Genomic DNA, 14488 nt, shown 5'->3' with positions numbered 1-14488 from the left:
AAAAAAATTACAATCACCAAAACTAGAAACAATCTTAATGGGTAATTATCCATATACCTGGAAAATGGATAAACAGATACATCCATACAATGGAATCCTACTCAGCAATATAAAGGAACGGACTGCTGATACCTGTGACAACACAGATGAATCTCAAATGCATTCTGCTAAACAGCAAAACCGCAGACGCAAATGCTACATACTGAATGATTCCATTTATATGACATTCTGGAAAAGACAGGTCAGCAAACTGTGGTCTGGAAGCCAAATCCAGCCATTTTTTAATGGTACATAAGCTAACAAGTATTTACATTATTAAATGGTTGGAGAAAATATTTCATGACACATGAAAATTACACAAAATTCCAGTTTCAGTTTGCAGAAATAAAGCTCTATTGAAACACAGCCACCTGCATTCCTTCATAGATTAATTACCTGGCTGCTTTCATACTACAGCAGCTGAGTTTAGCAGCAGCAACAGAGACTATAAGAGCCCACAAAGCTTGAACTATTTACTGCATGGCCCTTTCCAGAAAAAAATTTGCTGACACCTGCTATAGGCACACAGAATAGCTTGACAGTTGCTAGGGTAAAAGGTGGGGAAGGAGTTGGCCACAAGGGAATTTTCTGGAGGGTGATATAGTTGTTAATGGTGCTGGTGGTGGTGACTTGACTGCATTTGCCAAAACTCAGAACTGTACACCAAAAAGTATTTTTAAAAATATTTTATTTTAAAATAAATGTTAATGAACAAGGCGGACAGAAAACACCAGTTGCCAGGGTGCAGGAGAAGACACTAAGTACAGGGAACAGGGGAATGTCCTGGGTGACAGAACTGTCCTATCGAGTGGTTACAAAACTATGCATTTGTCAAAATTCACAGACCACACACTAAAAAGGGTGATTTTACTGAATGTAAATTATAAACTTTTTTATTTTTAAAAAAGAGATAATGAAGGCCAGGCATGGTGGCTCACGCCTGTAATCCCGGCACTTTGGGAGGCTGAGGCGGACAGATCACTCCCGAAGTCAGGAGTTTGAGACCAGCCTGGCCAACATGGCGAACCCCATCTCTACTAAAAATACAAAAATAGGTTGGGCATGGTGGCACACGCCTGTAATCCCAGCTACTTGGGAGGCTGAGGCAGGAGAATCTCTTGAACCTGGGAGGTGGAGGTTGCAGTGAGCCGAGATAGTGCCACTGCACTCCAGCCTGGGCGACAGAGTGAGAATCTGTCTTAAAAAAAAAAAAGATAATGAAATGAGAGGAACCAAACATTTACCCTATGTGGGGTTAAAAAAAAAAAAGGGCTTATGATAGGTTTTCTCTTAGAGACAGTAAAAACAAGTGCCAGGAATTTAAAGCAAAAAACAGTAAGATAAGAGAGATCTTCAATATACAAAATGTTTCAAAACATTTTTTTAGTACAACATGCTTATACAAGAGGTAAGACTTATTTTTGTATTTGATTTGATAATTTGACTTGGAATTTTTCTGTGGGAATAAAAGTGTTAGAATGCTTATTTTTAAGTTTCTCAAAATTTGCAGGCAGTAAGCAAGGCCTTAAAGCCACAGAGGGCTCTAAAACTAGTTCCATAAAGCATTTTACTGTAAAAATACGAACAGATCTTTAATAGAAAAGAAAAATATCTGAACAGTCAAGACAAAAATTCAAATACAACATACGTCCTATAAACTATATATTTAGCTAAAACTGAATCGAGCTGTTTATAAGAACTGATTCCAAAATATACATACATGAATTTACATAACTGATACATAGAAGTTCTTCAAAATCGACTGTAAATTGAAAAGTTAAAATTGGCTTTGCCTCTGCAGTTTGGAGCTGCAATGGCTGCCAGTATCGGCTGCTTTCTTGGTGCCTGAGCTGCAGGGTGGGCCTGTCAAGGAGGGACTGCTGTCTGGGTCACTTTCCCTCTGGCTGTTTGTGGCGCAGGTGCATGAGGCGCTCAATCTTGGCCTAGAAAGAATACCTTGAAAGAATATCACGCACTGGAAGTCTGTGAAGTGAAGATGCTAAAAGCGGGCAGTGCTGTGTTTACTTATAGACAGTGGAGCGGGTCCAGGGCAGTCCTCGCCAGGCTGGTTTTTAAAGCACTTTTTTGATTTAGGATTCAGCTTCATCATGGTCACTTTCATTATCATTGTCATTCTCCTCATCTTCTTCCCTCTTTTCCTCTTTAAGCATTTTCAGGTATTTACTAGCTAATATCTTCTTTGGTAATATATCTTAAAAACATAAAGCTTACATCAGCAATTGGTTATGGTAGACTTTGAACACAGCAATGCACATTTCAAAATATACTAGTTCCTGCTTTGACCTCTACAAGAGGTTCTAAAACAAGATGAAATTCAGGCTACATTTCTGGGTAAAATATCACAGAAACTAGCATTGTCTCCTAACAAATGCTACAGGCCTCTTTCCATTATTCCACTGAGTACAAACCATGGTGTCTCTATGAGCTGCTTTTATAAGCAACCCTGCCCGATTACCTGAGATAGGCTAGGCGCTAGCCCCAGGGCAGACTTAAGCTGTAACTATCGGCATGTGGACCCACCGAGTTTTCCCTTCAGTGGCAGGAAGGGTCCCTGTAAAGGACTGCCCAGCACAGGTGGCCAACCAACATCTTCTGAATGTTGTTGTCTTCACCGTTGTTCTAGGTGGACCACATTACACATTCAAACAGAGAAGACTAAAAGTATCTTCCTGTGACAGCTCATAGCACTTTACGGCTTGGAAAAAGTAGCAAAAAGTCTAATTCCGTGAAAGCAGAAGGGAGGCAAGGGGTGGGGAAAGAGCTATTGATTACTAATCATTTTTTAACCAGAATGTTTCAAAGACTAAGTACCTGCAAGAAACTGAAAAGTTTCTGATTCCTGTGCAGTATTTGCTAAATCACTGTAAGTCAGTACTTTCTTTTCCTTTCCACTGCCGTGTCTGTAGGAATAGGTGGCTAGACATTGAACAAAGAGCTCCTAAAACAAATGAAAAAGGAAAATGAAAGGTGTGCTTTGAAAATGTACCACAGAGCTTAATTTTGTAAAATTACATTGCTGATACCTTATTATCAGGCTTAAAATTACATTAAGACTTCAGATTATGTTGGTTTCTTAAATTACAAGAAATCACTGCGGAGGCCGGGGGTGGTGGCTCACGCTGGTAATACCAACACTTTGGAAGGCTGAGGCAGGAGGATCACTTGAGGTCAGGAGTTTGAGATCAGACTGGCCAACATGGTGAAACCCCATCTCTACTAAAAATACAAAAATTAGGCCGGGCGCGGTGGCTCAAGCCTGTAATCCCAGCACTTTGGGAGGCCGAGACGGGCGGATCACGAGGTCAGAAGATCGAGACCATCCTGGCTAACATGGTGAAACCCCGTCTCTACTAAAAATACCAAAAAACTAGCCGGGCGACGTGGCGGGCGCCTGTAGTCCCAGCTACTCGGGAGGCTGAGGCAGGAGAATGGCGTGAACCGGGAGGCGGAGCTTGCAGTGAGCTGAGATCCGGCCACTGCACTCCAGCCTGGGCGGCAGAGCGAGACTCCGTCTCAAAAAAAAAAAAAAAAAAAAAAAATACAAAAATTAGCTGGGCATGGTGGCAGGTGCCTGTAATCCCAGCCACTTGAGAGGCTGAGGCAGGAGAATCGCTTGAACCTGGGAAGTAGAGGTTGGAGGTTGCAGCACTCTAACCTGGGCAAGACTCCGTCTCAAAAAAAAAAAAAGAGAGAGCGAGAAAGAAATCACTGGGGAAAAGAAAAACATGAGGTCAGAAAGAAAGCAAAGCCGGTATCAAAACTGGCAGAGAAGCAGGCATTTTCCAGAGGCTTTAGATGTCTAACTTATGAAAAATATTAATCATAACTGTTTAATGGCCAACCTCTAGAGTAAAAAAAGAAGCGGCCGGGAGTGCTGGCTCACGCCTGTAATCCCAGCACTTTGGGAGGCCGAGGCGGGTGGATCACAAGGTCAGGAAATCGAGACCATCCTGGCTAACACGGTGAAACCCCCTCTCTACTAAAAATACCAAATCAAAATTAGCCGGGCATGGTGGCAGACGCCTGTAGTCCCAGCTACTCGGGAGGCTGAGGCAGGAGAATGGCGTGAACCCGGGAGGTGGAGCTTGCAGTAAGCCGAGATGGCGCCACTGCACTCCAGCCTGGGAGACAGAGCGAGACTGTCTCAAAAAAAGAAAAGAAAAAAGAAAAACGAAAAGAAAGAAGCAAAAAGCAATTCAAAAATTATATTTGGCTCAGTAATACATTTTTAGTCTTCTATTTGCATACACTGTTTCTAACGTGGTTCACCTACAACTATAGTGACCACAGCTCACATTTTGCCAAAACTTTTCTATTCTAGAAACTAACGTACAATTCTCAGACCTAATGCAACAACCAGAACTGATCATCTTCTCCCTCCTGCACCCCAGTTCTTATAGCAGGGCCAAGTCTTCATTTTTACAGAGGCTGAACTGAGCCTTTCTCAAGGTTTTGACTTTAATGCATCTAGTTCAGTTAATAAGGGATGAGAAAGACAGCCATTGTGGCCTGTAATCCCAGCAGTTTGGGAGGCTGAGGCAGACGGATCACCTGAGGTCAGGCGTTCATGACCAACTTGGGCAACATGGGGAAACCCTGTCTCTACCAAAAAGTACAAAAATCAGCCAAGTGTGATGGCAAGCACCTGTAATCCCACCTACTCAGGAGGCTGAGGCAGGAGAATCACTTGAACCCGGGAGGCAGAGGTTGCAGTAAGCCGAGATCACGCCACTGCACTCCAGCCTGGGCAACTCCCATCTCAAAAAATAAGGGATCAGAAGTGCCTGCATAAATCCTCATTCCTTAACACCAATAGAATGAAACTGTACAGGAAAATACAAATGTCCCCAGATGACCAGGGTCGCTTTCCCTCTGGCTGTTTGTGGCGTAGGGGCAATAATTGCTGAATATGCAATTATTTCCCTGGGCTCTAGGAAAACATGGCTCTGACACAAAGCGGGCAAGAAACCTGTAATTTCCCACTTCCCTTAGTTCTAGTCCAACACTGTCGGAACATCATATACTTAACTACAAGTAGGGACTGGAAAATGGAATCCAAGGCAAGCTAAAGCATTTAACTGTGTAGCTGAAATATGGCCCAGTTTCAGAGCAGGAAAACACCTGGCCTAATACTATCAAGACGCAATTTTTAAAAAAGAGACAAAATTAACTATTTTGCACCCAAGAGGATGCTAAACAGGCTGTAAAACTAAGTTCCCTGGACTTAAATTCTGGTTGGGGTATGTGCTGCCTCTTAAGACGAGGGGCCAGGTGTGGCGGGCGGGCGGGCTCGAAAGCCTCGGACCGCTGGAGCTGGCACCGCACCTGCGGGGAAAAAAGCCTCGAGCGGCGGGTGAAGCGCCCGGCTGCACCTCCCACGAGCACGAGGCAGGCCAGTGACGAGAAAAGAAACGCCGGGAATGGGAATCTCGGACGAAAAAGCCCCCAAAAAAACCTAACGAGAAAAACTCCACTCGGCGCTGACGCCCACGGCTAGAGCCGGAAACTGTAGCCGCACGCGAGGCAGGACTGGAGCGCACAGGTAGGCGGGACGATAGGCGCGCAGAGGAACGCGGGAGCTTACAGGTTTACCGGACGGAAGCGCGCGAGAAGTGGCGGGAGGACAGTGGGGTGGGAGGGGCGAAGGTGCGCAAGGAAGGGTGGGGCGGGCGGAGCGAAGGAAGGAGAGGAAGGGCGGGAGAGGCGCGCGGTAGGCGGGGCGAAAAAACTCGAGAACCAGAGGGAGCGGCGCGGGGTGGGCGGGGCGACGACGCGCGAGAAGGTGTGGGGGCGCGGGGGCACCGTGGCGCGCGCCGGCGTGGGACGGGGACAGCGGGGCGCGCGCGCGAGCCCGGCAAGGGCAGCCGGCGGCGCGCGGGCCCAAGGGGACTGGGCAGTGCCCAGAGCCCGGCGGGGCGGGGCGCGACGGGTAAGGGCGGCCCACACCCCCGCCCTACCCCCTCACCGTGGCCTTGGCTGTGAGCACTAACGCCTCCTGGTTGATGCTGGACACCTCGGGGGAGCTCTTCATGATGACCCGGATGCGGGATAGAGGCAGCGAGATGAGCCGCTGCTCCCCGCACTTGTCTTTGCCCAGGACCACGTCCGCCATCTTCCCGCCCCTCGCGCGGGCGGCAGCTGGCGGGCCCGACCGCCAAGTGGCTGCCCTGCCGGCCAGCCGGTGGGTGCGGGGAGCCGCGCCCGCTGCCCCGTGGGAGTTGTAGTGTGGGGAGGCGCCGCCGCGAGGCATGGAGCGGCCCGTCCGCGAGACTACGAGCTCCGTGATGCCTCGCGCGCCCCATCTGCGCATGCGCCGCCCCTCCCCCAGCGAGTGTGTGACCCGACGTGGAGCCAGGAGCCCTGAGCCTAGTGAGGGGCGGGGACCGGGGCCTTGCGGGGGCGCGCCCTTCTCGGGAGTCTCTGGGCTGCGGTGGCGGACTACAACTTTGATCCGGGTGAGGGCTCTGCGAATGGGCAAGCAAAACCCTCTGAGTCCGGGCCTCGTTGCTCGGTGCTGTGTGTTAAGCGCCTGCGCTGTGCTAGGACCGGGCGTGCAGTCGTGGGCAAAAAGTGATGCTTTCCTGAAGCATAAAGTTCTGGGAGGGACGACCAAGCGGACAGCGGATGCGTCCTGCCCCGGTAGCTACGCGGCCGGTGGAAGAGCAGAGACCAGCACGGGCGATGCGGCGGGGCCGGGCTTGCTGCACCGCTCTGCGCGGCGGGGTGATGGGGAGAGGCGCCTTCATTGGGGGTGAAGGGCGGGGAGCTGCCCGGAGGAGGTCCTGGAGCCCGGTGGGAACAGCCTCTTCGGGACTGCTCCGAGAGACGGTATGCAGAGCCTGGCGTGCTCGCTGAGGTCTGACAGGCAGCCGGGGCTAGGTCCTGTTGGTTTTTTTTAATGTAAAAAAAATGGGAAGTCGTGGTAGGGTTTGAGCAAAGGAGTCCCGGGCAGTTTTAAAAAGATCCCTGCAGCTGCCGGCTGGGAGGGGGTGGGTGCGCGTAAGGGCGGAATCACAGAGACCAGGTAGAAGATGATTACTAGAACCCAGGAACTTGGCCCTCAGGAGGCCGGCGGTACCAAGGGGACAGCAGCTGGGAGGAGAGAGGCAGGAGATGGTCAGGGGCCAGACCGGGGAGGGCCGTGGAGACCGCAGAATTCGCTCTGAATGAGTGGGGAGGCCCTTGGAAGAGTAAGGAGTCCATCTTAACTTTTTTTTTTTTTTTTGGTGACAGAGACTCGCTCTGTCGCCAGGCTGGAGTGCAGTGGTGCGATCTCGTCTCACTGCAACCTCCGACTCCCTGGTTCAAGCAATTCTCCTGCCTCAGCCTCCTGAGTAGCTGGGATTACAGGCACGTGCCACCCGGCTATTTTTTTCTATTTTTAGTAGAGACGGGGTTTCACCATGTTGGCCAGGATGGTCTCTATCTACTGACCTCGTGATCCGCCCGCCTCGGCCTCCCAAAGTGCTAGGATTACAGGCGTAAGCCACCGCCTCCGGCCACCAACTTAACTTTTAGCAGGATCATGGGAAGTGGTAGGGTTTGGGGTCCGATTTCAAGAGGGAGCTGATGTGGAATATCAGCACAGCTTACTGAGATATCAGAAAGACCTTGGTAAAGAGCTATTTACGGAGATAGGGAGCACATTTTGGCAGAGGTTTGAATTGGAGGGTGTTAAGTGTAGTGTCATCTTCACCACTGTGACCTCAGGTCCTGGCGCACATAATTGAGCACAGAAATACATGTCAGGCATTGCTAAGCACAAGGGTGCAGCCAGTGAGCAGGGCTGCCATGGTCCCTGCCCTCTTAGAGCTGACCTGCAGGTCTGAAGGAGACTGAAAAATAAATAATACCTCCGGCTGGGCGCTGTGGCTCACGCCTGTAATCCCAGCACTTTGGGAGGCCGAGGTGGGTGGATCACCTGAGATCAAGAGTTCCAGGCCAGCACCACTTGCACTCCAGCCTGGACAACCAGAGAAACTCTGTCTCAAAAACAAACAAAAAATTATTTTTATTTATATATTTATTTCACTCTTGTTGCCCAGGCTGGAGTGCAATGCGCACTCTCGGCTCACTGAAACCTCTGGCTCCAAGGTTCGTGCAATTATCCTGCCTCAGCCTCCCAAGTGGCTGGGATTACAGGCATGTGCCACCATGCCAGGCTAATTTTGTATTTTTAGTAGAGACAGGGTTTTGCCATTTTGGTCAGGCTGGTCTTGAACTCCTGATCTCAGGTAATCCTCCTGCCTTGACCTTCCAAAGTGCTGGGGTTACAGGCGTGAGCCACTGCGCCCGGCAAAAAAAAATTTAAATTAATAGGGCATCATGGCATGCACCTGTGTTCCCAGCCACTCTAGAGGCTGAGGCAGGAGAATGGCTTGAGCCCAGCAGGTCACGGCTGCAGTGAGTGGTGATTGTGCCACTGCAATCCAGTGTAAGCAACAGAGCAAGACCCTGTCTCAAAAAAAAAGTTTTAGAGAGGCCAAAGTGGGCGGATCATGAGGTCAGGAGTTCGAGACCAGCCTGGCCAACAAAGTGAAACCCCATCTCTACTAAAAATACAAAAATTAGCCAGGCATGGTGGTGTGCGCCTGCAGTCCCAGCTACTCAGGAGACTGAGGCAGGAGAATCGCTTGAACCCGGAAGGCAGAGGTTGTAGTGAGCAGATTCAGCACCACTGCACTCCAGCCTGGGCAATAAAGCGAGATTCCATCTCAAAAAAAAAAAAAAAAAGTTTCAGGCCAGCCACAGTGGCTCACACCTGTAATCACAGCACTTTGAGAGGCCGAGGCAGATGGATTGCTGAGGTCAGGAGTTCCAGACCAGCCTGGTCAACATGGCAAAACCTCATCTCTACTAAAAATACAAAAATTAGCTGGGCATGGTGGTGAGCACCTGTAATCCCAGCTGCACGGGAGGCTAAGGCAGAAGAATCACTTGAATTCAGGTGGAGGGTGCAGTGAGCCAAGATTACACCACTGCGTTCCAGCCTGGGCAATAGAGTAAGACTTCCTCTCAAAAAAAAAAAGTTTTGAAGGGAGCAGATCCACTTTAAAAGCACACACTGGTTCTTGAGTGATGACCAAATTGCACTGTGCCTTATGCAGAGCCGATGCCTGGCAGTTTGCACAAGCAGGAGGTGGAGCTGCAGACTCCCTCTCCCTCCCAGCCTTGCCTCTGTAAGTGGGAAAGCCCTTGACCTTCACAAAAGACGAGCAGGGAACTGCTACACAAGAGCAGCTACACGAGGGTCCTTTGGTCCACACAAGAAACAAGCCATAGTGATGACATATTTTGAAGCTGGTAGATGTTTTGGTTCCCTAGCTGGCTATTGTTTTTTGTACGGCTTGTCTTTCTCTTTTGAGTATGTGTGAGAACAGGATGGGTTAACATTAGGAAAGAGCACGGAAGAGGAGGAGGGAGGGAGGGAGGGAGGGGAGAAAGAGAGAATAGGGATGAGAAGCTCAGCTTGTAGAATGGGCAGGTGATGTTCGCAGTCATTAATAATTTGAGAAGTAGAGAGAGAAGCCAAGCAGGAAATCCAGACTGGAAAAGAAGTGCTTACCATAAAAAAAAAAAAAAAAGACAGTGTGGTTGTTCACAGCTGTAATCCTAACACTTGGAGACTGAGGCGGGAGAAATACGTGAAGCCAGGAGTTTGAGACCAGCCTGGGCAATGTAACAAGATCCCCGTCTCTACAAAAAGAAAAACAAAAAAAAATGTAAAAAAGGAAACAAGCTTTAAACCTAAATGGCAGAATTCAAGACTTATCCTTGAGAACTTCCCGGCTCTGGAAAAAGCTCCGTGAGTTAGTCTCATCCTGTCGTTAGCTCCATTTTTTAGGGGCTCACTTTGTCTTCCCGACAGTGCCTCTGCACCCTTGTCATGGGCATCCCAGGGTGGCGCCAGGCAGTCTTCTGCACTTCCCAGAATGCCCTGCTGGCTGGCTTCTGGGTGGGTTCTGCAAATGGGAGGCCCTGTGAAGGACTGCTGTGGGGTGGGAGGAAGAAGCCTTGTTTATCTGCCTGCTGGCTGCAGGGTAGTGACTGCAATGGGCTTATAGGGATCACCACCTGCACATGTAGTGCTTTGAGCGGCTTCACTCTTCCGTGTCTGCTCAACAGTGGCAGCCCTGGAGTCCTCTGGGAGCAAGTGTGGGCTCCAGGCCAGGGGCAGTCCCAGCTTCCTGATCTTTAGGTCGCATCTCCTCCCTTTTGCTCTGTAGCACCTCTCCCTTCTCAGTCATGCGCCTCCAGCGCTAACAATACCCTTGAAAACAATTCTGGGCCAGGCGCAGTGACTCACATCTGTAATCCCAACACTTTGGGAGGCTGAGGCAGGCGGATCGCTTGAGGTCAGGAGTTTGAGACCAGCCTGTCCAACGTGGTGAAACCCCATCTCTACTAAAAATACAAAAGTTAGCCGGGCATGGTGGTACACGCCTGTAATCCCAGCTACTCGGGAGACTGAGGCAGGAGAATTGCTTGAACCCAGGAGGCGGAGGTTGTAGTGAGCTGAGATCACACCACTGCGCTCCAGCCTGGGCAACAGAGGAGGACTCACTCTCAAAAAAATAAAAATAGAAATAGCTGAGAAGTTCTGCCTTCCTGATTGAGCGTTGAAACATTCATACTTGGAGCCTGGAGTGGTCCATGGAAACACCCACAAAAATGAGGATCTGGGGCTGTTTATCTGAATTGATTGCGCTGGTATGTAGAGAAGCCCTCACTGACAGCATGCCCTGGCAAAATAGTTACTGAAACCATCACATGTCATTGCCTGCATGGAGTGTCCATTGAAGGCAAAGTTGCCACAAGTGGCCACCATGGTGGGAATGGTGGCCACAAAGCTTGTGGGATGGGCCAGTTGCTTCTGATTGCATTGGAGAGATTTCAGAAAGAAAAAAGCTCAATAAAAGCTCAGGCATTCTCAGATCAAGCATGATGAAAGAACCAGTTTGTGTGATGGCCAGAAGAGACCCTTACCTTTTGTAGCCTAGAGGTTGATGGGGCCTGGAGGCAGAGGTTACAATGAGATATCGCGCCACTGCACTCCAGCCTGGGCGACAGAGCAAGACCCTGTCTCAAAAAACGAAACAAAACAAAAAAACTTACTACAAAGCTACAGTAATCAAAACAGTGTGGTACTGGCATAAAGACAAACATATGGCCGGGCATGGTGGCTCACGCCTGTAATCCCAGCACTTTGGGAGGCCGAGATGGGTGGATCACAAGGTCAGGAGATCGAGACCATCCTGACTAATGCAGTGAAACCCCGTCTCTACTAAAAGTACAAAAAAATTAGCCGGGCGTGGTGGCGGCGCCTATAGTCCCAGCTACTCGGGAGGCTGAGGCAGGAGAATGGCGTGAACCTGGGAGATGGAGCTTGCAGTGAACCGATATCGCGCCACTGCAGTCCAGCCTGGGCGACAGAGCAAGACTCCACCTCAAAATAAATAAATAAAAAATAAAGACAAACATACAGACCAATGGATTAGCATAGATAGCCCAGAAACAAATCCTTGCACATATGGTCAAATTATTTTCAATAAGGATGCAAAGACCATTCAATGGGAAAAAGTATTTTCAACAAATGTGCTGGGAAAACTGGATATCCATATGCAAAAGAATGAAGTTGGACCCTCATCTGATACCATGTGCAAACATTAAAATGGATTGAAGACTGAAGTGAAAGTTATAAAACTATAAATTTTTTAGAAAATATAGAGGAAAAGCTTCATGACACTGGGTTTGGCAGTTATTTCTTAGATAACCAAAGGTACAGGCAGCAAAAGAAAAAATAGACAAATTGGACTTCATGAAAAATTTTAAAATCTGTACATGAAAAGACACTATCAGCCGGGCGCAGTGGCTCACACCTGTAATCCTAACACTTTGGGAGGCCAAGATGGATGGATCACCATCTTGGTCAAGAGTTCAAGACCAACCTGGGCAACGTGGTCAAACCCCTTCTCTACTAAAAATACAAAAATTAGCCAGGCCCAACGCGGTGGCTCACGCCTGTAATCCCAGCACTTTGAGAGGCCAAGGTGGGCGGATTACCTGAGGTCAGGAGTTGAAGACCAGCCTGGCCAACATGGGTGAAATCCCATCTCTACTAAAAAGACAAAAATTAGCCAGGCGTGGTGGCACACACCTGTGATCCCAGCTACTCGAGACTGAGGAGAATTGCTTGACCTCGGGAGACAGAGGTAGCAGTGAGCTGAGATTGTGCCACTGCTCTCCAGCCTGACCGACAGAGTGAGACTCTGTCCCAAAAACAAAAAAAGTCCAGGTACAGTGGCTCACTCCTGTAATCCCAGCACTTTGGGAGGCCAAGCTGGGCAGATTACCCGAGGTCAGAAGTTCGAGACCAGCGTGGCCAACATGGTGAAATCCCATCTCTACTAAAAGTACAAAAATTAGCCAGGAATGGTGGCACACACCTCTAATCCCAGCTACTCAGGAGAATTGCTTGAGCCCAGGAGACAGAGGTTACAGTGAGCCAAGATCATGCCACTGCACTCAGCCATGCCACAGCCTGGCTGACAAAAAAGTCCGGGCGCAGTGGCTCACGCATGTAATCCCATCACTTTGGGAGGCCAAGGCGGGTGGACCACCTGAGGTCAGGAGTTCAAGACCAGCCTGTCCTACATGGTGAAACCCTGTGTCTACTAAAAATACCAAAATTAGCCAGGTGTGGTGGTGCATGCCTTTAATGTCAGCTACTTGGGAGGCTGAGGCAGAATAATCACTTGAACCCAGAAGATGGAGGTTGCAGTGAGCCGAGATTGCGCCACTGAACTCCAGCCTGGGCAACAGAGCGAGACTCCCTCTCAAAAACAAACAAAAAAATTAGCTGGGTATGGTGGTGCACGTGCCTGTAGTCCTGGCTACTTGGGAGGCTGAGGCAGGAGAATTTCTTAAACCCCGAAGGCAGAGGTTGCAGTGAGCTGAGATTGCCCCACTGCACTCCAGCCTGGGCAACAGAGCAAGACTCCATCTCAAAAAAAAAGGACACTATCAACAGAGTAAAAGGACAACCCACAGAAGGGGAGAAAATATTTGCAAATCATACCTCCAATAAGGGATGATTAATATCTAGAATATAGAGAGAACTTCGAAAACTCAACAACAAAAACAATCTGATTTAAAAATCGGCAAAGGACTTGAACAGGTATTTCTCCAAAGGAGATATACAAATGGCCAATAAGTACACGAAAAAATGTTCAACATCACTGTCATCAGGGAAATGAAAAAACTACAGTCAAATCCAACCTCACACCCATTGGGATGAGTACTATCGAAAAAGCAGAAAAAGCTCAGCATGGAGCGTGGTGATGTGCCTCTGTAATCCCAGTCACTCCCTCCACTTGATTTGTATTCCTGGAGGAAATTTGCATAATCCCTGTATCTAGTTGGCAGATAGCAGAGAGGTAGCCTCAGTCTTTCCTTTAAAAATTTTGCTTTAGGCGGGGCATAGTGGCTCACACCTATAATCCCAGCACTTTGGGAGGTGGGTAGATCATGAGAGCAGGAATATGAGATCAGCCTGGCCAATATGGTGAAACGCCATCTCTACTGAAAATATAAGAATCAGCCGGGCGTGGTGGCACAAGCCTGTAATCCCAGCTATTTGGGAGGCTGAGGCAGGAGGATCATTTGAACCCAGGAGGCAGAGGTTTGGAGGCTGAAGTGAGAGGATTGCTTGAGTCCAACGTGTGAAGGCTGCAGTGAGCTGTGATTGTGCCAGTGCACCCCAGGGTGGGTGACAGAGCAAGACCCTGTCTCAAAATAATAATAATAACAAAATAATAAAATTATAACAAAATAATAAAATTAACATTAACAACATAACTAATGTTAATATATGTTAATATAAAATAGTAATGTTAATATATGTCATAAATATTTTACCATGATAAAAACATTTTAAAATCATATATCAACTCTTGCCGTTCTCCTGTTGAAAACTGTCCAATGACTTCCCACTCCATCATCCCGTGGGATGGGTCCACCGTGCTGGACCACAAGGCTCTGGACAGTATGACTCCCACCGGCCTCTCCCCTTGGCCCAGATTGCTTGCTCCTACCCCTTTGCCTAGCTTCCAGGCCCCCCAATCCCTGCATGGAGCCCTTAGCAGCTCTGTGAGCTCCCTGCCTGTTGGCAGCCGTCACAGCAACGGGCTCTGGTGTGCCCCTTGTTATCCCTGTATTCAGGCCATTATCTGTAATGACAGCCTGGCATAATTTTATTTTCACAATTTGTATAATTATATTCTATTGAGCTAAATGATCATTATCATTAAATATTTATTAAGCACTTCTAGCTGTGCAACATATAAGATGTGGCCTCCGGCCGGGCGCGGTGGCTCAAGCCTGTAATCCCAGCACTTTGGAGGCCGAGGCGGTGGATCACGAGGTCAGG

At 48.7% G+C, this 14488-nt stretch overlaps 1 protein-coding gene and 1 long non-coding RNA gene across 2 annotated transcripts in view; one reads left to right on the top strand and one right to left on the bottom strand.

Moving 5' to 3' along the window:
* Positions 1–710: 710 nt before the first annotated feature.
* On the bottom strand, positions 711–6373 carry CHRAC1 (chromatin accessibility complex subunit 1). Its single transcript, XM_033202361.1, has 3 exons — positions 6026–6373; positions 2872–2998; positions 711–2251 (listed from the first exon to the last, which is right to left on the bottom strand). The coding sequence occupies exons 1-3, from the start codon at positions 6368–6370 to the stop codon at positions 2130–2132; spliced, it is 594 nt and encodes a 197-aa protein (XP_033058252.1). The 5' UTR covers positions 6371–6373; the 3' UTR covers positions 711–2129.
* LOC117078851 overlaps positions 6358–14488 on the top strand; it is a 34310-nt gene continuing 26179 nt past the window's right edge. Inside the window, exon 1 of the long non-coding RNA XR_004435179.1 lies at positions 6358–6515. This is a non-coding gene — a long non-coding RNA (uncharacterized LOC117078851). The remainder of the gene's footprint in view (positions 6516–14488) is intronic.

Source organism: Trachypithecus francoisi, unplaced genomic scaffold, assembly GCF_009764315.1.
Source record: "Trachypithecus francoisi isolate TF-2019V2 unplaced genomic scaffold, Tfra_2.0 Lachesis_group7, whole genome shotgun sequence".
NCBI lineage: Eukaryota > Metazoa > Chordata > Mammalia > Primates > Cercopithecidae > Trachypithecus > Trachypithecus francoisi.
Note: the sequence above shows the minus strand (reverse complement) of the source record. Positions and strands in the feature narration are given on the sequence as shown.

Excerpts from the sequence above, each read along its gene's own strand:
- CHRAC1 (XM_033202361.1), bottom strand. The coding sequence starts at position 6,370 with ATGCGCAGATGGGGCGCGCGAGGCATCACGGAGCTCGTAGTCTCGCGG. Across the intron at positions 2,999-6,025 it reads TGCTCACAGCCAAGGCCACG|GAGCTCTTTGTTCAATGTCT; the intron begins GTGAGGGGGTAG and ends CATTTGTTTTAG. Across the intron at positions 2,252-2,871 it reads AACTTTTCAGTTTCTTGCAG|ATATATTACCAAAGAAGATA; the intron begins GTACTTAGTCTT and ends TATGTTTTTAAG.